Source organism: Salvelinus alpinus, chromosome 18 (genome assembly GCF_045679555.1).
Source record: "Salvelinus alpinus chromosome 18, SLU_Salpinus.1, whole genome shotgun sequence".
NCBI classification, from domain to species: Eukaryota; Metazoa; Chordata; class Actinopteri; order Salmoniformes; family Salmonidae; genus Salvelinus; species Salvelinus alpinus.
In genome coordinates this window covers 7,119,156-7,145,129 of record NC_092103.1, presented here as the reverse complement: position 1 = coordinate 7,145,129, position 25,974 = coordinate 7,119,156, and the positions used below count along the sequence as shown (strand labels likewise).

The 25,974-nt window shown below is 44.9% G+C and overlaps 1 protein-coding gene across 2 annotated transcripts in view; it reads left to right on the top strand.

The window, feature by feature from the left end:
• Window positions 1–25,974, top strand: part of sardh (sarcosine dehydrogenase) — a 95,808-nt gene that overhangs the window by 48,823 nt on the left and 21,011 nt on the right. For both annotated transcript variants that reach the window (XM_071349891.1, XM_071349890.1), the window contains exons 13-17: window positions 13,496–13,579; window positions 13,808–13,921; window positions 14,178–14,316; window positions 14,890–15,003; window positions 18,838–18,985. In XM_071349891.1, the coding sequence (XP_071205992.1) occupies window positions 13,496–13,579; window positions 13,808–13,921; window positions 14,178–14,316; window positions 14,890–15,003; window positions 18,838–18,985 (599 nt within the window). The remainder of the gene's footprint in view (window positions 1–13,495; window positions 13,580–13,807; window positions 13,922–14,177; window positions 14,317–14,889; window positions 15,004–18,837; window positions 18,986–25,974) is intronic.

Below are 25,974 nucleotides of genomic sequence, written 5' to 3'. Positions count from 1 at the left end.
AGCCGCATTGTTAGTAGATTGGCTATAACCTTTCAACCAAATCTCCTGGTGTCGTCTGCCTGTTGTGGTCTGCCATTCACCACAGCGTCCGTGTGTGGCGACCGTTCCAGTACCTGCGAACTGAGATGAGGATATCTTTCAGCGATATTGCACAGTGTTTCACCAGTCGGAGTCGCCGGGTCAGTGGCAGGACTAGTTTCATTGTAAGGGGTTTCAGTCCCCCTCAAAGTGGAACATATATCATCGGAAGCAGAGTCCACTCTGAACGTTGATGCTTTGTTTCCTCAGATGGCCGCGGTGCTTGCGGAAGTGTCTGAATGACAAGAGAACTTAGCTACAGTATCGCATGACTCCAAGAAGGAGTGAAGTTGCTCACTCACGGAGAATGCTGGCTTGAAATCATGAAAAGAATAGTCTCCGGTTTGCTGATTGAATGGGACGAGATATCGTAATATCTGCACCAAGAGGTGTCGAAACGTCTGTTTCCCAAGGAGTCCTGTCGACAGATATTCCTTGTGGATCACTGTGTTGCAGCCAGCGTGAGGAGACAGTATGGTCAGTGGAGACGGCATGGTTACTTGTGACCACAATTGGTTGTTTTTCCAATCCATCAGTGTGGGACCAAACGATCCATCAAGTTTGCTCCGAGTAGCAGGTGTTCAGTTTTGAGGCTGGTAACATACACAGGGTGAACAAGCGATACATTTTGGAAGTGTAGTTTCAGCATGGGTCGCATTGTGAGAGGCGAGGTAGTCTGAGTGAAACGTCAAGTTTAGTGTCGCATCATTCCGTAAAAAAAAAAAAATGTACTTCTTGACGCTAGGGGCCAGATTTATTTTTATTTTTAATAACGTTCCCAACGTAAACTGACTTTCTCAGGCCCAGATCGTAGAATATGCATATAATTTACAGATTAGGATAGAAAACACTCCAAACTTTCCAAAACTGTCAAAATATTGTCTGTGAGTATAACAAAACTGATTCTGCAGGTGAAAACCTGAGGAAATCCAACCCGGAAGTGTTTTTATTTTATTTTAAATCCCTGTTCTGTTGCTTGCTCCTCTTCCATTTAAAAGGCGTATTAACCAGATTCCTTTTCCAATTGCTTCCTCAGGCTGTGACCAGGCTTTAGACATAGTTTCATGCTTTTATTTTGAAAAATGAGCGAGATTTTTCAAAACGAGTCAGGTGTCCTTTGATTAGTTCCTGCGCGGGAGAGGGGTAGCTCAACATTTTCTTTCTCTCTTTTATTGAAAAGGTTACCGTCCGGTTTAAATATTATCGGAATTATGTATGTTAAAAACAACCGCTGAGGATTGCATTATCGCCAAACGTTTGACAATGTTTCTACGAACATTATGGATACTTTTTAGAATTTGTAAGTGCCATATATCAGGAACGACGGCTGTAGGTTTTCTGAACATAACGCGCAACCCAAATGGCGTTAGATTTTGTTAAAACTAATACTTTATCGAACGAAAGCAATCCAAGCATTTATGTGTGTAACTGGGCAGTGCTCGTGCAGTTAGCCAAACATCCGCAAGATTATCAAAGGTCAGAAAAGCGATTTAATTTTATTGCTTTTCTGACTTTCGATGACCTAGCTAATATAAGGCTAACTGTTCTAGCATTGACTAGATACACTCACAAACGCTTGGATTGCTTTCGCTCGATAAAGCATTAGTTTTACAACAATCTGACACGCCATTTAGGTTGCGCGTTATGTTCAGACAACCTACAGCCTCGTTCCGTTCCTGAAAGGCAGATAAATTCCACTTAGTGATTCCGTAATGGTCGTAGAAACATTGTCAGGACGTATTTTTGTAATTTGGCACTCTGCAATTCAGTGGTTGTTTAGGAAAATGATCCCGGTAACGGGATCCGTAGCGTCAAGAATTAACCAACGTTTAGCCGAGTTCACAGCCCTTTTGAAATCATTGAACAGTGTTTGAGAGATGAGCGATATTGTTGAGCTCGACTCAATTAGCGCATCACAGGTTAAGCAGTCCTCCACGACTGTTTTGAGGTATGGCGTCTGAGTTTTGTTTTCTGGTCATATTCTTCACAAAGTGGAGTGAGTGATCGCAACGGCGTGATGGGTCATTTGTGTTCATGGTGAAAACAAATCGACTTATCGGCGTTTGAGTGGAATTGGCTGTTGGGATGTGGGTCACCTTGTGCGTCACAACATTTCTATCTGAGTCTATAGTCAAAGCCCGTGGATAGGGTTTCTTGATCGAGTTGGCCCTGGATAGGGTTTCGAGTGAGAGCGGGGGTAATTTGATCGTTTATGTCCTCGCTAGTGGTGTTTAATTTTGGTGGACCTGTTCTCCGGCAATTCCACGCCTAGTCATGGTGACTTATCTTTTTCCTCTTTCTCAAATTTGTTGTGCTTTTTTACGTCTCTTAGCATATCTCCTAGAGCAGGTATTCCCAAACTGGGTGTCAGGGGTACGCCAAATAAAAATGTGTGCATTTATATTTTCCAATGAAATTAAAACATCTAGTGTTCAGCGAAATAACAACACAATGTGAAATACAGGTAGCCTATTCAAATAATTAACATCCAATCACGTTAATCGTTACTCTAGGCCAGACATTTAGTAACAAAAAATGACAATTTTGAAAAATAAGCCACAGGAGTTTTTTGAGCGAGAATAAAGATGACTTTGAGTAGTAAGACATATATAAAAGCAACAGATACCATTAAGAAGGGGCTAGAAGCGTCTTATATGGTGAGCTACCGAGTGTCTAGGACAAGCAAGCTCCATACTCTTGTGGAGGATGTAATACTTCCTGCTGCCATGGATATGTCTGGGACAATGCTGGGGGAAAAGGCCAAAACTATACAGACAATGTCTTCATCAAACAACACTGTTTCACGACGCATCAGTGACATGGCAAGGGATGTTTTGAAACAATTACTGCTTCGCATACAAGCCAGTGAATTATATGCGTTACAGCTGGATGAGTCACCAGACGTGGCGGGTCTGGCACAGCTCCTGGTATGTGTCCGTTAAGTTTATGGGGGCTCAATTAAGGAAGACATCCTCTTCTGGAAACCAGGACATGAGAGGATATTTGTTTTAAGTACTGGACAGCTTTGTGACATCAGATGGACTTTGGTGGTGAAGATGTGATGGTATCTGTACTGATGGCGCAAAAGCCAAGACAGTGAGACATAGTGGAATGGTAACGCTCGTGCAAGCAGTTGCTCACGACGCCACTTGGGTACACTGCAGCATCCACAGAGAGGCTCTTGCTGCCAAGGGTATGCCTGACAGCTTGAAAGATGTTTTGGACACTACAGTGAAAATTGGTTAACTTTGTTAAAGCAACGCCCCTGAACTCTTGTGTATTTTCTGCATTATGCAATGATATGGGCAGCGAATATGTAACACTTTCACGCGCTGGTTATCAAGGGGCAAAGTATTGACACGTTTTTTTGAATTGAGATACGGGCTTAAAGTTTTCTTTACTGACCATAATTAATGGCTGACCATAATTAATAATGAGTTCTGCTGTTTTGTCATCCAACTTGATCATTGTGTTCATTAACTGGTCATCTTTGGTCTGCATCATGTGGACTAGAACATTATTGCTTTGAGTGTTGTTCATCTTCTTGAATCCAAGATGGCGTAGCAGTCGGACGTGTGTTTGTATTGTCCTGTCGCGTGTAAATAGTAAATAGTAAATAGTCTTCGTATTTTTCGTATACATTTCGTATATATTTTAATTTCACTTTCCATCTAGGAACTGAATATACATTCCTACATTCCGCCTCACCCAATGTGGTACGGACCTGCTATTTTTTTTATACTTTAGAACCGTAACCCCAAGCAGAAGCTAGCCAGATAACTAGCTACTAGCTAGTAGTCAGTTAGCCACTGCTGCGGTCTTCAACCTCAACTCGGACACAGCCAGCTTCAATACCGGGCCAATACCTGCCAGTCTGCAAGCGCGATATCAACCCAGAGCATATAGGACTGCTTTTTCTCTACCACATCACCGGATTCCTGACGCAAGCTCTGGACAATTACACCGTATCATCACAGCTAGCTAGCTGCAACCGAGTGGCTACTACTGGCTAACACCTCTGTCCCGAAGCAAGCACCAGTTAGCCTTGAGCTAGCCTCGAGCTAGGCCCATCTGCCGGCTAGCTGAAGAGGTCTACCAGCGAATTCTTGGGCTACAATACCAGCTACAAGCTAATTTAGCCATTTTTTTTTGCCGCTGCTAGTAGCTTTTACCTTCTGCACAGACACCAGCCCTGTTATTAGCCTGGATATTACTCACCAATTTACCAGCATCGGACTGTCTCTCGACAACAACGCCGGATTCCTGCCGTAATCCCCGAGCCACTGCTTCTGATCCTCACAGCTAGCTTGCGGCTAGCACAGCTAGCGCCACTGCCACGAAGCTAGCACCAGTTAGCAAACACAATTCTACAATTCACAACCTCTCTTTCGCCATCGCCATCTGGCTTGGATTCTCTGTCGACACAACCACGTCTGAGCAGACCCCCTCCGTCTGAGCAGACCTCCCCCCGGGCTATTAACTTTAAACGCCGCGTGCTAGCTTAGTGGAGGCCTCCTCTGCTCCATCTACGGCTGCCCCCTGGACACTATGATCACTTGGCTACATAGCTGATGCATGCTTGACTGTCCATTAATTCACGGTACTCCATTCTGTTTATTTGTGTTTTATCTGTCGGCTCTGTGCTTTAACTCAGGATCTGTGTGTAGTTAATCCGACCCTCTCTGCCTAGTCGTCGCCATTTTTACCTGTTGTTGCTGTGTTAGACTAGCACCCTGTTATTGCTGCTGTTATCTTACCTGTTGTTTTAGCTAGCTCTCCCAATCAAGACCTGTAATCACTTTATGCCTTATTGTATGTCTCTCTCAAATATCAATATGCCTTGCATACTGTTGTTCAGGCTAGTTTTCATTATCATTGTTTTGGTTTGCAATGGACCCTGTAGTTCCACTCTCCGTACCTCTGATACCCCCTTTGTCCCACCCCCCACACATGCGGTGACCTCACCCATTGAGACCAGCATGTCCAGAGATACAACCTCTCTTATCATCACCCAGTGCCTGGGCTTGCCTCCGCTGTACCCGCGCCCCTCCATACCCCTGTCTGCACATTATGCCCAGAATCTATTCTACCACGCCCATAAATCTGCTCCTTTTATTCTTTGTCCCCAACGCTCTAGGCGACCAGTTTTGATAGCCTTTAGCCGCACCCTCATCCTACTACTCTGTTCCTCGGGTGATGTGGAGGTAAACCCAGGCCCTGCATGTCCCCAGTCACCCTCATTTGTTGACTTCTGCGATCGAAAAAGCCTTGGCCTCATGCATGTCAACATCAGAAGCCTCCTCCCTAAGTTTGCCTTACTCACCGCTTTAGCACACTCTGCCAATCCTGATGTCCTTGCCGTGTCCGAATCCTGGCTTAGGAAGGCCACCAAAAATTCTGAGATTTCCATACCCAACTATAACACTTTCCGTCAAGATAGAACTGCCAAAGGGGGAGGAGTTAGCCTGCAAAGTTCTGTCATACTTTCCAGGTCTATGCCCAAACAGTTCGAACTTCTAATTTTAAAAATTAATCTCTCCAGAAATAAGTCTCTCACTGTTGCCGCCTGCTACCGACCCCCCTCAGCTCCCAGCTGTGCCCTGGACACCATCTGTGAATTGATCGCTCCCCATCTAGCTTCAGAGTTTGTTCTGTTAGGTGACCTAAACTGGGATATGCTTAACACCCCGGCAGTCCTACAATCCAAGCTTGATGCCCTCAATCTCACACAAATCATCAAGGAACCCACCAGGTACAACCCTAAATCCGTAAACATGGGCACCCTAATAGACATTATCCTGACCAACCTGCCCTCCAAATACACCTCTGCTGTCTTCAATCAAGATCTCAGCGATCACTGCCTCATTGCCTGTATCCGCCACGGGTCCGCGGTCAAACGACCACCCCTCATCACTGTCAAACGCTCCCTAAAACACTTCTGCGAGCAGGCCTTTCTAATCGACCTGGCCCGGGTACCCTGGAAGGATATTGACCTCATCCCGTCAGTTGAGGATGCCTGGTCATTCTTTAAATGTTACTTCCTCACCATATTAGACAAGCATGCTCCGTTCAAAAAATGCAGAACCAAGAACAGATATAGCCCTTGGTTCACTCCAGACCTGACTGCCCTCGACCAGCACAAAAACATCCTGTGGCGAACTGCAATAGCATCGAAGAGCCCCCGCGATATGCAACTGTTCAGGGAAGTCAGGAACCAATACACGCAGTCAGTCAGGAAAGCAAAGGCCAGCTTTTTCAATCAGAAATTCGCATCCTGTAGCTCTAACTCCAAAAAGTTCTGGGATACTGTAAAGTCCATGGAGAACAAGAGCACCTCCTCCCAGCTGCCCACTGCACTGAGGCTAGGTAACACGGTCACCACCGATAAATCCGTGATAATCGAAGACTTCAACAAGCATTTCTCAATGGCTGGCCATGCCTTCCTCCTGGCGACTCCAACCTTGGCCAACAGCCCCGCCCCCCCCGCTGCTACTCGCCCAAGCCTCCCCAGCTTCTCCTTTACCCAAATCCAGATAGCAGATGTTCTGAAAGAGCTGGAAAACCTGGACCCATACAAATCAGCTGGGCTTGACAATCTGGACCCCCTATTTCTGAAACTGTCCGCCGCCATTGTCGCACCCCCTATTACCAGCCTGTTCAACCTCTCCTTCGTATCATCTGAGATCCCCAAGGATTGGAAAGCTGCCGCGGTCATCCCCCTCTTCAAAGGGGGAGACACCCTGGACCCAAACTGTTACAGACCTATATCCATCCTGCCCTGCCTATCTAAGGTCTTCGAAAGCCAAGTCAACAAACAGATCACTGACCATCTCGAATCCCACCGTACCTTCTCCGCTGTGCAATCCGGTTTCCGAGCCGGTCACGGGTGCACCTCAGCCACGCTCAAGGTACTAAACGACATCATAACCGCCATCGATAAAAGACATTACTGTGCAGCCGTCTTCATCGACCTGGCCAAGGCTTTCGACTCTGTCAATCACCATATTCTTATCGGCAGACTCAGTAGCCTCGGTTTTTCTAATGACTGCCTTGCCTGGTTCACCAACTACTTTGCAGACAGAGTTCAGTGTGTCAAATCGGAGGGCATGTTGTCCGGTCCTCTGGCAGTCTCTATGGGGGTACCACAGGGTTCAATTCTCGGGCCGACTCTTTTCTCTGTATACATCAATGATGTTGCTCTTGCTGCGGGTGATTCCCTGATCCACCTCTACGCAGACGACACCATTCTATATACTTCCGGCCCTTCCTTGGACACTGTGCTATCTAACCTCCAAACGAGCTTCAATGCCATACAACACTCCTTCCGTGGCCTCCAACTGCTCTTAAACGCTAGTAAAACCAAATGCATGCTTTTCAACCGTTCGCTGCCTGCACCCGCACGCCCGACTAGCATCACCACCCTGGACGGCTCCGACCTAGAATATGTGGACATCTATAAGTACCTAGGTGTCTGGCTAGACTGCAAACTCTCCTTCCAGACTCATATCAAACATCTCCAATCCAAAATCAAATCAAGAATCGGCTTTCTATTCCGCAACAAAGCCTCCTTCACTCACGCCGCCAAACTTACCCTAGTAAAACTGACTATCCTACCGATCCTCGACTTCGGCGATGTCATCTACAAAATAGCTTCCAATACTCTACTCAGCAAACTGGATGCAGTTTATCACAGTGCCATTCGTTTTGTTACTAAAGCACCTTATACGACCCACCACTGCGACCTGTATGCCCTAGTCGGCTGGCCCTCGCTACATGTTCGTCGTCAGACCCACTGGCTCCAGGTCATCTACAAGGCTATGCTAGGTAAAGTGCCGCCTTATCTCAGTTCACTGGTCACGATGGCTACACCCACCCGCAGCACGCGCTCCAGCAGGTGTATCTCACTGATCATCCCTAAAGCCAAAACCTCATTTGGACGCCTTTCCTTCCAGTTCTCTGCTGCCTGCGACTGGAATGAATTGCAAAAATCTCTGAAGTTGGAGACTTTTATCTCCCTCAACAACTTTAAAAATCTGCTATCCGAGCAGCTAACCGATCGCTGCAGCTGTACATAGTCCATCTGTAAACTACCCACCCAATTTACCTACCTCACCCCCCATACTGCTTTTATTTATTTACTTTTCTGCTCTTTTGCACACCAGTATCTCTTCTTGCACATGATCATCTGATGATTTATCACTCCAGTGTTAATCTGCTAAATTGTAATTATTCGATTTATTGCCTACCTCATGCCTTTTGCACACATTGTATATAGATTCTCCTTTTTTCTACCATGTTATTGACTTGTTTATTATTTACTCCATGTGTAACTCTGTGTTGTCTGTTCACACTGCTATGCTTTATCTTGGCCAGGTCGCAGTTGCAAATGAGAACTTGTTCTCAACTAGCCTACCTGGTTAAATAAAGGTGAAAAAAAAAAAAAAAAAAAACTGCATGTATGTTATCAAGTTGCGCACCCCTGTTTGTAGATAACTCGTCAGATTTATCTAGTAGGTGTGGACTTCGTCATATTTATTTTTTGGCAAAATCGCGTTGTTCCTGTAGAAGACGATTTTGTGCTCATTCTTTGTCATAAGTTTTTCCCATTTCTTTTAATTGTTCCATTCTCAAACGCAGTTCCTCAGCTAGGAGTGTATATACACTGCTCAAAAAAATAAATGGAACACTTAAACAACACAATGTAACTCCAAGTCAATCACACTTCTGTGAAATCAAACTGTCCACTTAGGAAGCAACACTGATTGACAATAAATTTCACATGCTGTTGTGCAAATGGAATAGACAACAGGTGGAAATTATAGGCAATTAGCAAGACACCCCCAATAAAGGAGTGGTTCTGCAGGTGGTGACCACAGACCACTACTCAGTTCCTCTGCTTCCTGGCTGATGTTTTGGTCACTTTTGAATGCTGGCGGTGCTTTCACTCTAGTGGTAGCATGAGACGGAGTCTACAACCCACACAAGTGGCTCAGGTATTGCAGCTCATCCAGGATGGCACATCAATGCGAGCTGTGGCAAGAAGGTTTGCTGTGTCTGTCAGCGTAGTGTCCAGAGCATGGAGGCGCTACCAGGAGACAGGCCAGTACATCAGGAGACGTGGTCGGAGGCCGTAGGAGGGCAACAACCCAGCAGCAGGACCGCTACCTCCGCCTTTGTGCAAGGAGGAGCACTGCCAGAGCCCTACAAAATGACCTCCAGCAGGCCACAAATGTGCATGTGTCTGCTCAAACGGTCAGAAACAGACTCCATGAGGGTGGTATGAGGGCCCGGCGTCCACAGGTGGGGGTTGTGCTTACCGTGCAGGACGTTTGGCATTTGCCAGAGAACACCAAGATTGGCAAATTCACCACTGGCGCCCTGTGCTCTTCACCGATGAAAGCAGGTTCACACTGAGCACATGAGCACATGTGACAGTCTGGAGACGCCGTGGAGAACGTTCTGCTGCCTGCAACATCCTCCAGCATGACCGGTTTGGCGGTGGGTCAGTCATGGTGTGGGGTGGCATTTCTTTGGGGGGCCGCACAGCCCTCCATGTGCTCGCCAGAGGTAGCCTGACTGCCATTAGGTACCGAGATGAGATCCTCAGACCGCTTGTGAGACCATATGCTGGTGCGGTTGGCCCTGGGTTCCTCCTAATGCAAGACAATGCTAGACCTCATGTGGCTGGAGTGTCAGCAGTTCCTGCAAGAGGAAGGCATTGATGCTATGGACCGCCCGTTCCCCAGACCTGAATCCAATTGAGCACATCTTGGACATCATGTCTCGCTCCATCCACCAACGCCACGTTGCACCACAGACTGTCCAGGAGTTGGCGGATGCTTTAGTCCAGGTCTGGGAGGAGATCCCTCAGGAGACCATCCGCCACCTCATCAGGAGCATGCCCAGGCGTTGTAGGGAGGTCATACAGGCACGTGGAGGCCACACACACTACTGAGCCTCATTTTGACTTGTTTTAAGGACATTACATCAAAGTTGGATCAGCCTGTAGTGTGGTTTTCCACTTTAATTTTGAGTGTGACTCCAAATCCAGACCTCCATGGGTTGATAAATTTGATTTCCATTGATAATTTTTGCGTGATTTTTGTTGTCAGCACATTCAACTATGTAAAGAAAAACGTATTTAATAAGAATATTTCATTTATTCAGATCTAGGATGTGTTATTTTAGTGTTCCCTTTATTTTTTGGAGCAGTGTATATAATTTGTGGTAAACCGTGGGGTGTTGGGTTGAGCGTGCAGAGATTGACATAGAGACAGGGAGGCTTTAGGAAAATATATCATACTTAGACAGAAAATAAATATATCAAAGAAATAACTTAGGTTTTGCTCGGTCTTCCTTCTCTCTCTTAACTGGTGTCCGTCTCTCTCCCTTCTCTCCCGTGGTGCCATCGTTCTCCTTTTATTTAGCCTTATCATCTAACATTCTAAGCCCTTTGGTATAGTTTTGGATTATATCGCTGCTGTGGTCAGCGATCAATCTTTCCATGTTGTGAGGGTTCACTAATTTGCGGGGGAATGGGGGCAACGTCTGAGAGCTTGCTCACTATTATTATATTTTGTAAAGTTTGGGTTTTGAGTCGTTGGAAGCTGCAAAAAAACGATTTTAAAGAATTTATAGACATTCATGAATCATCAATATTGGATCAGTAATATGGGAGTTGGACTTCAATGAATTTTCAAATGTAATTGATTTAGCAATATTAATGATTAATCATACCTCTATAGGCTATCTGGGAACTAAACTTGAATTAACCTGAAAGCGTTGCTGTATCTAGGTTAAGGTGGAAAAGTTTTTTTTTTTTTAAATGACTCATTGGTTGGAACAAATTAATTTGGTCCTTATCTGAATATCAACCTGGTGGAAGTGTTTGTGTGGCAATTTAAGTTGCTTGTTTATTTAACTAGGCAAGTCAGTTGTTAAATCGAATGAGACAACAATATCCAATCAGTTGAGATTGGTTGGATATTATGAAGTGTAACCAGTTGTTACAGATATGAGAAGATGTTGTCACATTGGATTTATAATTTTTTCCCCCCAAAGAAATTGCTGCAGATTCTTCACCACAAGGGGTCACTTACCCCTGAAAGTTGAACTCCTCCATCTCCCAAGGTGGGGTTTCCACTGTAAAAAAAAATAATGGCTTCTCTCTATGTTAGCCTCTAATGCAAAGATAGCCGTTCTTGTACAAGAATGTTCACTTCAAGCACAAAAATGGTCCCCTTCAATTCGGGAACGGGGGTTTACTAACGACGTCTCACGTTCAACGCAATCTGCGTTTCTTGCTAGCAATGTTACTGGAATTCACGGTAACATGAAGAAATATTCGCCACGTCTATTCTCTCTCCCGAAGCGCGAGAGACGGAGAGATAATACTTTGCTTTGACCGAACAAATATATTTTCTCAAATTACCTTAATCGGCTGGCCCTTATGTCCTAGTTCTGGAAATGTCATAATTCACCCTACACACTCTGACCATTTTGACTCCGGTGTTGTATACCTCACAATCTTTCCCTCCTATCTGGGTCGAAAGCAAACACACACTCAACGACAATCCTGCCCACTTCTCTTTGGTATATAATTTCATTATGCCATACAATTCATGAAGACTGAATACAACAGTAAAGCCGAATTTTGTTTTCAATTCCCCTTCACGGGCGTCTGTCACTTTACTTTAACATTAATTTGACTGTTATATATCTAATCAACTATGTTTGTTTAATTGTTACCCAACTTAAATTAATCATATAACAATTAACTCATTAGGAATTAGGGCACCACGAGAGAGGTTGTTTAGAGTTACCATCTCCCAAATTCTAAAGGTCTTTACTTATTACATCTATAAACAGTCAACTTATTAATCATAACCTTGTATCATATCATCATTCTGAACAGTTGTAACCTCCTTGCATCTGCAAAAACGCAAGCCTTACTAATGATTCAGTACTACATAAATTGGTTTAATTATTCATTTACTAGCCAACTAAATGGTAACACAGGATAAACTTACACATTTAATACATTAGAAACAGGTCCCTAGTGAACTGACAACAATATGGCTGCTTGTTACAAAAGACAGAGAGAGGGACAGACACTTAACGTTGGTACATTTAGAAACTACTCTCACTTATACTTTGCACATGAACCGCCGCCCGCTTGGAGTAAGAAAACATGAATGTATTTATGTGAAAATGCCTTGGTTTACTGTGTATCTCTCCGAACCGGGCCGCCTTGGAAAGGGGGTTGGGAATTTTCGCGGCACGCTTGTAAGGCTCTTGTTGTCCAAAAGGGTTTTCTCTGTTTTTCTCCTCTGCAGTCATCCGGTGACTTGTTGTGTAGTCCTGAACAGAAATACAGAGTTTATTCTACTTCCATTCACTCTTGAAGATGCTTATTTGAAGATAGGCTAGCCAGCCATGTCGATGTTTCCCAGTGGGGGTGATGAGAGTAGCGGAATACAATGGTGTGAAAAGAGTAGTAGAATGGTCACACTTAAATGAACTTTTCTAGATACTTTACTTATGACAGCTATTCAGCCGTACCAGTGATTGTCCGGAAGGTGACTTTATCGTCTCTACCTCGTGTTGACATTCAGAGTTCAAACCACTTTAAACCTGACTTGCAGCTCTACATCTCTCTGGTCTGATATGTTAATTCTTAAACCATCATTTTATACAGTTTGTTCAAAAGGGCGGTTCCGTCAGGCTGACACGCTCTCTGATCTCACTCAGGGGTGTGACTTGTCACTGTGCAGAGTTATATAAAACCATTATCTCTTATGGCTCCTAAAATCAAGTCCCTCTCTTAATAACAAAAACACTTTAATAATTCTTCATATTTAATGCGCAAAGATTCGGCTGGAAACTTTATGTAGTGTGTATACTTTCCAAGTTACAGTATTTCCTTTATAACATTTTTAATGGCATCACAAAATAACACACCATATGACATTAGTGTTCTTTAGATCGTCTCTGACCATTCCCCACGTTCTATGTTTGAAGACGTCGGTGTCCGCGACGTGGCTGGTTTTCCCTTTTGTAGTCCGCGATTGTCTGTAGATCCTGCCACATACGTCTCAGACACGTGGGCAATTTTTTACAACTTTGGCAAAGCGTCTCGTCTCTAAAATGTCGTGTTCGTAACATATTGTAGTTTTGGGAACCGACAAAATGTATTAAGATCAGATGTTTCTTCGATGAGAGAATTTGCTTTGTCGGCCTAGTTTCACCTAGCTCCATCCTCTCCCACTACCCTTGACTGGACTTCCTCCTCTGACTACCATATTTGGTGGTGAGAAAACGTTGTAGCCCCTGTGACGTGTCTGATTTACCCCTTCTGTCTGTTATTCGTGTGTGAAGGCTAATTGTAATGCTAATAGTGGTGTCACTGTTTCTCTAGGTTCTGACGGAGCAGGGCTGCGTTTTCCAGGAGAGACATGGTTGGGAGAGACCAGGATGGTTCAACCAGGACGGTGCTGCCCCAGTAAGAAACACGCATCTGAGCGGTTGCTGGTCTGAAATCCTTGATCTGTCTCCTGCTGTTGTGCCCTTGGGCAAGTCACTTAAGCCCTAGAAACGGTTCCAGGGACACCTGTCACAATGGATGATGATGAATTGTTCTTCTTGAAAGGATTTGAAAGCAAGTTCATACCATACAGAGAGGAGGTGTAAGGTTTTTGACCATTGTCCTAATGTGTGTTTGTGGTTGTAGGTTCTGGACTATGATTGGTACGGGGCTTATGATATTAGCAAGAACCAGAACTACAAATACAACGAGCTGCTTGGCAAGGAGTACACGTTTGACTACCCTCCACATCACAACGTGGTAAGCATCTGTTTGTACTCTCAACTTCTACCCGGTACAACCAGAGGATGGGACTCCCCCTCTGAATCTGGTTCCTTTCCAGGTTTATTCCGTCTAGTATTTTTTCCCCCTTGCCACTGTGCTGGCAGTTGCTTTTTGGGGGCTTAGTTGGGTTACTTTAAAGCACTTAGTGACCGAATGTTGCTTCATCAATTCATTTGACAGATTTTTCAGCTGAATTTTCAGTCCTTACAGGGATGTGTATTTTGTATTTCAGATCAAAAATGAGTGTCTGACGTGCAGACATGGAGTCTCGGTGTTTAACATGTCCTACTTTGGAAAGTTTTACCTCACCGGGCCAGATGCTAAGAAGGCTGCCGATTGGCTATTCTCCGCAGATGTCAACAAAATTCCAGGTGAGTCTTCGTGCACGACTACCACAGATCGTTTGCATACACAAAAATGCGTGCACACGCCCCCACCCCACACTGCTGGCCCCTGAATAATGTAGCCCAGCAGTACCCAGTGAGGCAGGAGAGGAGATGCAGGACTGTTTAAATTACAGATGAGCTTTGAGGTACAGTCCAATCCATCTGTCCCCACACACATCCTCTGGCCCATGCTGCATGTGAACACTGGAACATTGTGGCTTTGATCTCACTTAGTCATAGTGAGAGGTCTTAGCTAACCTCATGCCACCACATGGCCTAGCCATGACCCCGTGTCTAACACTAGGATGTTCTTCATCCATAGGGCCTTGAACTTCTCCTGACTCGGAAAAATGGCTATACATTAAATAATGTTATGGGTCAGGTGACATGGTCACGTCCTACTAATCAGTCAATCAATGACGTGTGTATATCGCCCTTTTTCGAGCAAACATTTGTCACAAAATGCTTCATAGGACTACTCTTCACACCTCCCTTCTGCTGTATGCGTGTGTCCTCCAATGTGCTGGTTTGATTGACAGCTGGATCCTTGTGTTGCAGGCTCTACTGTGTACACCTGTATGCTGAACAAGAGAGGAGGATCTGAGGCTGATCTCACAGTCAGCCGGCTAGAGGCTGGCACTGCCAACCTGCCCCTGGCTCCAGAGTCCAACGGTAAGAGGAGAGTGGGATGTGGGATTTCATTAATTTCGATATTAATTTTATGTATTTGACAGGGACATTGCACATGTATCATTAATCATCATCTGTGACTTACTTTTACCACCTGTGACTTAACCTCAGAAAATATATACCACTTAGCAGAGTGATCCCAGCGGAAACGGAACCCACAACGTTGGCATTGCTAGTGCTGCTCTCTCACCAACTGAACCTCACAGGACCTATTTACATATTGTGACTTAAATCCTCTGACTTAACCTTTAGAATGGATGTTCTCTGATGTTCTCTCTGAGAAGCCCTTGTAGAATATTTAACTTCTCTGGGATATGTGGGACGCTAACGTCCCACTTGGCCAAAAGCCAGTAAAAATGCAGAGCTCCAAATTCAAATAAATTACTATAAAAATCAAACTTTCATGAAATCACAAATTAAAGCTACACTTGTTGTGAATCCAGCCAACATGTCTGATTTCAAAAAGGATTTACGGCGAAAGCACACCTTGCGATTATGTTAGGTCAGTACATAGCCACAGAAAAACAAAGCCATTTTCCAGCCAAAGAGAGGAGTAACAAAAAGCAGAAATAGAGATAACCTTTGATGATCTTCATCAGATGACACTCATAGGACTTCATGTTACACAATACATGTATGTTTTGTTCGGTAAAGTTCATATTTATATCCAAAAATCTGAGTTTAGGCGGGACGCTACTGTCTCACTTGGCCAAAAGCCAGAGAAAATGCAGAGCGCCAAATTCAAATAATTTAAGTTTGATTTTTATAGTAATTTAAATCACACATGAAAGATACCAAATTAAAGCTACACTGGTTGTGAATCCAGCCAACATGTCAGAATTCAAATAGGCTTTTCGGCGAAAGCAAACGATGCTATTATGATGAGTTAGCACCATAGTAAACAAAGAGAGAAGCATATTTCAACCCTGCAAGCGCGACACAAAACGCAGAAATAAAAATATAATTCATGCCTTACCTTTGACGAGCTTCTGTTGGCACTCCAATATGTCCCATAAACATCACAAATGGTCCTTTTGTTCGATTTAATTCCGTCGATATATATCCAAAATGTCCATTTATTTGGCGTGTTTGATCCAGAAAAACACCGGTTCCAACTTGTGAAACGTGACTAAAAAATATCTCAAAAGTTACCTGTAAACTTTGCCAAAACATTTCAAACTACTTTTGTAATACAACTTTAGGTATTTTTTAATGTAAATAATCGATAAAATTGAAGACGGGATGATCTCTGTTCAATACAGGATTAAAACAAACTGTAGCTAGCTTTCTGGTCACTCGCCTCATACTAACAGGACACTTCCAGTGACCCTCGTTCAAGATGGCCGTACTTCTTCATTACACAAAGGAAAAAACCTCAACCAATTTCTAAAGACTGTTGACATCCAGTGGAAGTGGTAGGAACTGCAAGAAGGTCAATTAGAAATCTGTATTCCCAATGAAAACACATTGAAAAGAGAGTGACCTCAAAAAAATAAAATCTGAATGGTTTGTCCTCGGGGTTTCGCCTGCTAAATAAGTTCTGTTATACTCAGACATGATTCAAACAGTTTTAGAAACTTCAGAGTGTTTTCTATCCAAATCTACTAATAATATGCATATCTTATCTTCTGGGGATGAGTAGCTGGCAGTTGAATTTGGGTATGCTTTTCATCCAAACGTGAAAATGCTGCCCCCTATCCTAGAGAAGTTAAGTAACACGGCGGCGCTACAGTAGCTTGCTTGTAACTAGCAGTGGTCAGAGACGCCGTGGCCGAAATCTGTCTTGCGTGCTACTTGCTAAAATGACATACTGCCCAGTCAAAGCTCTTTTCTGTCCTGGCACCCAAATGCTGGAACCGGCTTCACCCTGAAGCTAGGACAGCAGAGTCCCTGCCCATCTTCCGACTATCTTAAATAATCACACAGCACCTCCTTCTCTCCCCTCTCCCACCCTGTGTGTAAAATGAATAAAAATACAAATAAAAACTTTGCAACTAACACACTCAGTTGACTTTTCCCCCTTACTAGCACCGACTTTGCTGATAGCTACATTATTGAGGACAAATGTACTATGATACAGTATGTGGTTGTCCCATCTAGCTATCTAAAGCTGAATGTATGTTGCTCTGCATAAGAGCATCTGCTGAATGGCTAAAATGTCTACTTTGAAGTATATTGTAGAGACACTTTTGTAGGAGGGCTTGGGGTGTGATCACCATGAAGTGTGGAATAAATATAGAGACTTTTTCACCGGGAATCGACGAGTACAGACGTTCCTGCTTTTTGCTACCTTGAAGTATTGCCTTGCCTAACCTCTTTCCCGAATCTGCAATGTTGTGTTATGTTCGTTCCACGAAAAGAGTGCCTTTTGTGTCCCTTTTTGATATTTTAAGTAGAAATTGTGCACCAATATAGAATTTTAAGTCTTGAGAATTCAAGAAATCTGATTTGTAGTATGACTAAAGACTTGCTAAATGGCCTAGTCAGTATTTTGACATGTTCCTCCGTGCACTTTCTGTGACTTTTAACCCACGTGACCCCGAAATTTCTCCCATGTTTTCACCATCATCGTAAATCCCTAGTTATTTTGTTGCTTTGACAGTCATGTATGATTTATTTCATGTGATTTAGGGTCAACCTTGTTAACTGAACTGAACTCTCATTTTAATATGGTGAAACTATTCCTTTTCAAAATAAACATTGAACATCTAATAGTTGAATCGTTGTGAAAAAGCAGGTGAGCTGGTCTTTATGGTCATTTTCAGGTTTTTTTTGTGGTGGAAAACTGAGCTGGTTGAGCATAACACGTCAACCCTGTTACCCATAGATAAACAGGCTAGAAATGTTTTGACAATTACATTTTATTTGATTGATGTTCGATCGGGTTCAAGTCTGGGGTTTGGCTGGGCAACTCAAGGACATTCGGAGGCTTGTCCTGAAGCCACTCCTGCGTTATCTTGGCTGTGTGCATAGGGTCGTTGTCCTGTTGGAAGGTGAACCTTCGCCCCAGTCTGAGGTCCTGAGCGCTCTGGAGGAGGTTTTCATCAAGGATCTCTCTGTTCTTTGCGCGGTTCATCTTTCCCTTGATCCTGACTAATCTCCCAGTCCCCACAAATTAACTTTTAACAAGGCACACCTGTTAATTGAAATGCATTCCAGGTGACTACCTTATGAAGCTGGTTGAGAGAGTGCCAAGAGTGTGCAAAGCTTTCATCAAGGCAAAGGGTGGCTACTTTGAAGAATCTTAAATATATTTTGATTTAACACTTTTTTGGTTAATACAGGATTCCATATGTGTTATTTCCTAGTTTTGATGTCTTCACTATTATTCTACAATGTAGAAAATAGTCAAAATAAAGAAAAACCCTTGAATGAGTAGGTGGGTTCAAACTCTTCTCTCTCTCGATGGTAAAGTTTTTTATGAAGCTGAACATGTGCTCTCTCTTACAGAATGTGAAATGTAAAGTTATGTTTGATCAAGTTGCACTCATCAAAAGGCATCACATTAAAACGTTATCAGTGCAAAGTGCCCCTGAATGATTTCTCCAGCTTGCTCACAAAGTCAACTTCTGAAGCAACATTGAAGTCATCCGGGGACCCGTGTGGAAGGGAAAACAAATTGAAATCGGAGAACTTCTCTGACGGGTTGTTTGCCTGATCAATGCCCTCCAATGTGGAAATGTGACTCCACATCCACTGATGTGTGCGCCTGCACTGTGGGTACTCACTTTTATGCATGTTTGTGTTTACTGGACAGTATAGATGAGTAAACACCTATGTCTCATTCGTTCTGTCTGGAATCTCGCCCTCTACCAGGTGACGCATACTACCTGGCCATCGGTGGCGGTGTAGCAGAACACAACTGGAACCACATCAAGACTGTTCTCCAGGATGAGGGTTTCAACTGCCAGCTGGCTGACTACTCTGAAGACATGGGCATGATCAGCATCCAGGGGCCCAAGAGGTGAGTGTGAACCCCCCCCCCCCCAAACAGGTGCCTTAATGTTACCCTTACACTAACCATCCAGTGGCCTAAGAGGTGAAACTTGCTCATTGGTGCATCTCAAAGGGAACCACACAGGGTGGCAGGTGCATAGGTTTGGGGGAGACGATGACAGAGGTGAGCCCCCCTCATGGGTGCAATAACAGGTCCTTATCACTGTCCTGAGCAGAGGGGTTATGCCCATTTTGAAACTGACCCCTGGAACATCTCATTTGAAAATCATGGGCATTAATATGGAGTTGGTCCCCCCTTTGCGGCTATAACAGCATCCACTCTTCTGGGAAGGCTTTCCACTAGATGTTGGAAAATTACTGCGGGGACTTGCTTCCATTCAGCCACGCGCATTAGTGAGGTTGGGCGATTAGGCCTGGCTCGCAGTCGGCGTTCCAATTCATCCCAAAGGTGTTCGATAGGTTTGAGTTCAGGGCTCTGTGCAGGCCAGTCATGTTCTTCCACACCGATCTCGACAAACCATTGAATGTCATTGTATGCTGTAGCGTTACGATATCCCTTCAATGGAACTAAGGGGCCTAGCACAAACCATGGAAAACAGCCCCAGACCATTATTCCTCCTCCACCAAACTTTACAGTTGGCACTACACATTTCGGGCAGGTAGTGTTCTCCTGGCATCCACCAAATCCAGATTTGTCCGTTGGACTTCCGAATGGTGAAGTGTGATTAATCACTGCAGAGAACACGTTTCCACTGCTCCAGAGTCCAATGGTGGCGAGCTTTACACCACTCCAGCCGACCCTTGGCATTGCGCATGGTGATCTTAGGCTTGTGTGCGCCTGCTTGGCCATGGAAACCCATTTCATGAAGCTCCCGACTAACAGCTCTTGTGCTGACGTTGCTTCGAGGCAGTTTGGAACTCGGTAGTGAGCATTGCAATGGTCTCTGACGTCAACCGCAGCAAGGATACACAGAAATCATCATACACAGAAATCTTGCCTCAGGAAAGGGCCTGTTATTTCCAAGTCAAACCTAGGAAGGAGTGCGTCATACGTTACACTCAGGAAAGGGCCTCTCCTTGTGATGAAACACTAGTCTGTAACTGTATCCGGTAACTGTTAGAGCCATGAGGAATAGGTGCAACAGTCATACAATCTTGACCATAGTACTCATTGTGGTCTGATTTCATGCCACTTGAGCATAACAGCTAAGTTATAAAACCATTGACATTGGAATTGCAACGTTCGTTTTCTCTCTCTCACTACACAGCAATTTAATCAACCCTACAGTTCCCTTACTGCATCTAGTATGGGCAAACAGTGTGTGTGGCAGCTACATTGCCATCCCCCTGGGTTTATCAGTATTAAAAACGGTAAATGATTCCCTGAATGCTTACGAAACGGAATGGCAAATAACCCTGCTCAATAAAGACTCCCTCATTTCTCATATGTCTTCAGTTTCTGAGATGAGGCTCTCACTTCTGCTTAGAGTAAGCCACTAGTCATCAGCACAACCACTACACACACACATACATACATACATACACACATACACACATACACACATACACATACACACAGTTATATACACACACACACACACAGTTACGCACAGACAGACAGTTACGCACACACACACGCACACACGCACAGTTACACACACACACACGCACAGTTACACACACACACACGCACAGTTACACACACACACACGCACAGGTACACACACACACACACACACACACGCACAGTTACACACACACGCACACACGCACAGTTACACACACACACGCACACACACACACAGTTACACACACACACACACACACAGTTACACACACACGCACAGTTACACACACACGCACAGTTACGCACACACACACACACACGCACAGTTACGCGCACACACACGCACAGTTACGCACACACACACACACACGCACAGTTACGCACACACACACACACACACGCACAGTTACACACACACACGCACAGTTACACACACACACACACACAGTTACACGCACACACACACAGTTACACGCACACACACACAGTTACACGCACACACACACAGTTACACACGCACACACACACAGTTACACACGCACACACACACAGTTACACACACACACAGTTACACACACAGTTACACACACACACACACACAGTTACACGCACACACACAGTTACACGCACACACACAGTTACACGCACACACACAGTTACACACACACACACAGTTACACACACGCACACACGCACAGTTACACACCACACACGCACAGTTACACACACGCACACACGCACAGTTACACGCACACACACACAGTTACACACACACACACAGTTACACACACACACACAGTTACACACACACACACAGTTACACACACACACACAGTTACAGACACACACACAGTTACACGCACACACACAGTTACACACACACAAACACACACACAGTTACACACACACACGCACAGTTACACGCACACACACACAGTTACACGCACACACACACAGTTACACGCACACACACAGTTACACACACAGTTACACGCACACACACAGTTACACACACAGTTACACGCACACACACACACGCACAGTTACACGCACACACACACACGCACAGTTACACGCACACACACACACGCACAGTTACACACACACACACACACGTACAGTTAAACACACACACACACACACGCACAGTTACACACACACACGCACAGTTACACACACACACACGCACAGTTACACACACACACACACACACACACACACACACGCACAGTTACACACACACACACACACGCACAGTTACACACACACGCACAGTTACACACACACACACAGTTAGTTACACGCACAGTTACACACACACGCACAGTTACACACACGCACAGTTACACACACATGCGCACACAGTTACACACCCATGCGCACACACAGTTACACACACATGCGCACGCACATTTGCACACACACACACACACATGGACAGTTGCACACACTTACACACACGCACGCACAGTTACACGCACACAGACACACTGCCATCCCCCTGGGTTTATCAGTATTAAAAACGGTAAATGATTCCCTGAATGCTTACGAAACGGAATGGCAAATAACCCTGCTCAATAAAGACTCCCTCATTTCTCATATGTCTTCAGTTTCTGAGATGAGGCTCTCACTTCTGCTTAGAGTAAGCCACTAGTCATCAGCACAACCACTACACACACACACACACACACACAGTTACACACACACAGTTACGCGCGCACGCACGCTTGCGCACCCATGCACAGTTACACACGCACAGTTACACGCGCACGTACGCACTCAGTTACGCACGCACAGTTACACGCGCAGGTACGCACTCAGTTACGCACGCACAGTTACACGCGCACGTACGCACTCAGTTACGCACGCACAGTTACACGCGCACGTACGCACTCAGTTACGCACGTACGCACAGTTACGCACACACAGTTACACGCGCACGTACGCACTCAGTTACACGCGCACGTACCCACTCAGTTACGCACGTACGCACAGTTACGCACACACAGTTACACGCGCACGTACGCACTCAGTTACACGCGCATTTACGCACACACAGTTACACGCGCACGTACGCACTCAGTTACACGCGCATGTACGCACTCAGTTACGCACGCACAGTTACACGCACACGTACGCACTCAGTTACGCACGCACAGTTACACGCGCACGTACGCACTGTTACGCACGCACAGTTACACGCGCACGCACGCACAGTTACACGCGCACGTACGCACTCAGTTACGCACGTACGCACAGTTACGCGCGCACAGTTACATGCGCACGTACGCACTCAGTTACACGCGCACGTACGCACTGTTACGCACGCACAGTTACACGCGCACGTACGCACTGTTACGCACGCACAGTTACACGCGCACGCACGCACAGTTACACGCGCACGTACGCACTCAGTTACACGCGCACGTACGCACTCAGTTACGCACGTACGCACGCTACAGTTACGCACGCACAGTTACTCAGTTGCACGCACACACACTCAGTTGCACACACACGCACATAGTTACATACGTTTACATGCAGTTACATACACATAAAGGCACATACAGTCGTGGCCAAAAGTTTTGAGAATGACACAAATATTAATTTCCACAAAGTTTGCTGCTTCAGTGTCTTTAGATATTTTTGTCAGATGTTACTATGGAATACTGAAGTATAATTACAAGCATTTCATAAGTGTCAAAGGCTTTTATTGACAATTACATGAAGTTGATGCAAAGAGTCAATATTTGCAGTGTTGACCCTTCTTTTTCAAGACCTCTGCAATCCGCCCTGGCACGCTGTCAATTAACTTCTGGGCCACATCCTGACTGATGGCAGCCCATTCTTGCATAATCAATGCTTGGAGTTTGTCAGAATTTGTGGGTTTTTGTTTGTCCACCAACCTTTTTGAGGATTGACCACAAGTTCTCAATGGGATTAAGGTCTGGGGAGTTTCCTGGCCATGGACCCAAAATATCGATGTTTTGTTCCCCGAGCCACTTAGTTATCACTTATGCCTTATGGCAAGGTGCTCCATCATGCTGGAAAAGGCATTGTTCGTCACCAAACTGTTCCTGGGTGGTTGGGAGAAGTTGCTCTCGGAGGATGTGTTGGTACCATTTTTTATTCATGGCTGTGTTCTTAGGCAAAATTGTAAGTGAGCCGACTCCCTTGGCTGAGAAGCAACCTCACACATGAATGGTCTCAGGATGCCTTACTGTTGGCATGACACAGGACTGATGGTAGCGCTCACCTTGTCTTCTCCGGACAAGCTTTTTTACGGATGCCCCAAACAATCGTAATGGGGATTCATCAGAGAAAATGACTTTATCCCAGTCTTCAGCAGTCCAATCCCTGTACCTTTTGCAGAATATCAGTCTGTCCCTGATGTTTTTCCAGGAGAGAAGTGGCTTCTTTGCTGCCCTTCTTGACACCAGGCCATCCTCCAAAAGTCGTTGCCTCACTGTGCGTGCAGATGCACTCACACCTGCCTGCTGCCATTCCTGAGCAAGCTCTGTACTGGTGATGCCCAGATCCCGCAGCTGAATCAACTTTAGGAGACGGTCCTGGCGCTTGCTGGACTCTCTTGGGCGCCCTGAAGCCTTCTTCACAACAATTGAACCGCCCTCCTTGAAGTTCTTGATGATCCGATAAATTGTTGATTTAGGTGCAATCTTACTGCAGCAATATCCTTGCCTGTGAAGCCCTTTTTGTGCAAAGCAATGATGATGGTGGCACGTGTATCCTTTCAGGTAACCATGATTGACAGAGGAAGAACAATGATTCCAAGCACCACCTTCCTTTTGAAGCTTCCAGTCTGTTATTCGAACTCAATCAGCATGACAGTGATCTCCAGCCTTGTCCTCGTCAACACTCACACCTATGTTAACGAGAGAATCACTGACATGTCAGCCGGTCCTTTTGTGGCAGGGCTGAAATGCAGTGGAAATGTTTTTGAGGGATTCAGTTAATTTGCATGGCAAAGAGGAACTTTGCAATTAATTGCAATTCATCTGATCACTCTTCATAACATTCTGAAGTATATGCAAATTGCCATCATACAAACTGAGGCAGCAGACTTTGTGAAAATTAATATTTGTGTCATTCTCAACTTTTGGCCACGACTGTACACCGTTTCTGAGATGAGGCACTCACTTTTACTTAGAGTAAGTCACTAGTCATCAGCACAACGAATATGTCACTTACAGTAACTGCTGGTTTACTTACAGCAATAGCACAACTAACATGTCACTTACAGTAACTGCTGTTTTACTTACAGCAATAGCACAACGAATATGTCACTTACAGTAACTGCTGTTTTACTTACAGCAATAGCACAACGAATATGTCACTTACAGTAACTGCTGTTTTACTTACAGCAATAGCACAACTAACATGTCACTTACAGTAACCTGCCGGTTTACTTAAAGTAATTCATCAGCACAACCCGTAACGTTAGTCACATACAGTTACCCTAGCCTTACTCACTGTATAGCCTTCATTTAAGCCACCCTGGACAGACGTGGGTGAGCAAAGCTGCTCTAGGCCCAAAACTTTTTTAAACGTTCCGGTTTTCACTGTGAAGGTGAACTTGCTGTGGACCTTATCGTTATGGCTGTCCCCGGGCCACCACCTGCTCCGTCTGTCTCTCTGTCGCAACAGACTAACTCCAGCTAGTAGAAATGACTGTCCCCAGCCCCCATACATATTAGTGTCTTTTTCATCATGTCTCCCCGCCCCCGTCATCTCTCCCTTCCTCCCTCGTCCCCCTTCCCACAATCCTGAAATATGAATGAAATGCTGTCACAACACATCTGAAACCCGAATGAGTCCCCTGCGGCAGTGTAGCGACGAGGAGGCAATGAGAGGATATTGAAGAGAGGGTGGGGGGGGGTTCTCTCTGGTCTGATTTGTATCGGAGTACACGGATAGGCAGGGGCCACATACCTGTTCCCTTGTACTGTGTGGGCTCTGTGTATCACATATACATAGTTGGGGCTGAATTAGTTGTTCTGCAAATAGTTTGATGAAGTTTTAATTAGTGCAATCTCAATTTAGAAATGTTTAATTCGATGTTGTCACGTAATAGTGCAATAGGAGTTTTACAACAACACAAATTAGGAGTTTGGTTAGATTTGGGGGCGATATGCAGCCAGCTGTGTGTGTGTGTGATTTTTCATTAGGAACAGATCTGTGATCCTGCACTAACTGCCACACTAAATGGGTAGTCTGATCAACTAATTGGCTGTTTCACAGCCCACACTATCCACGCACTAACGCACACACTCACACACAGTTACACACACACACACACACAGTTACACACACACACACACACTCACACACAGAGGGTTTATAATTAGACAGCTTGTCGGCCTCTACAGTTCAGTAAGCATGACGTTTCAGAGGGAAGGGAATGGGCGGAG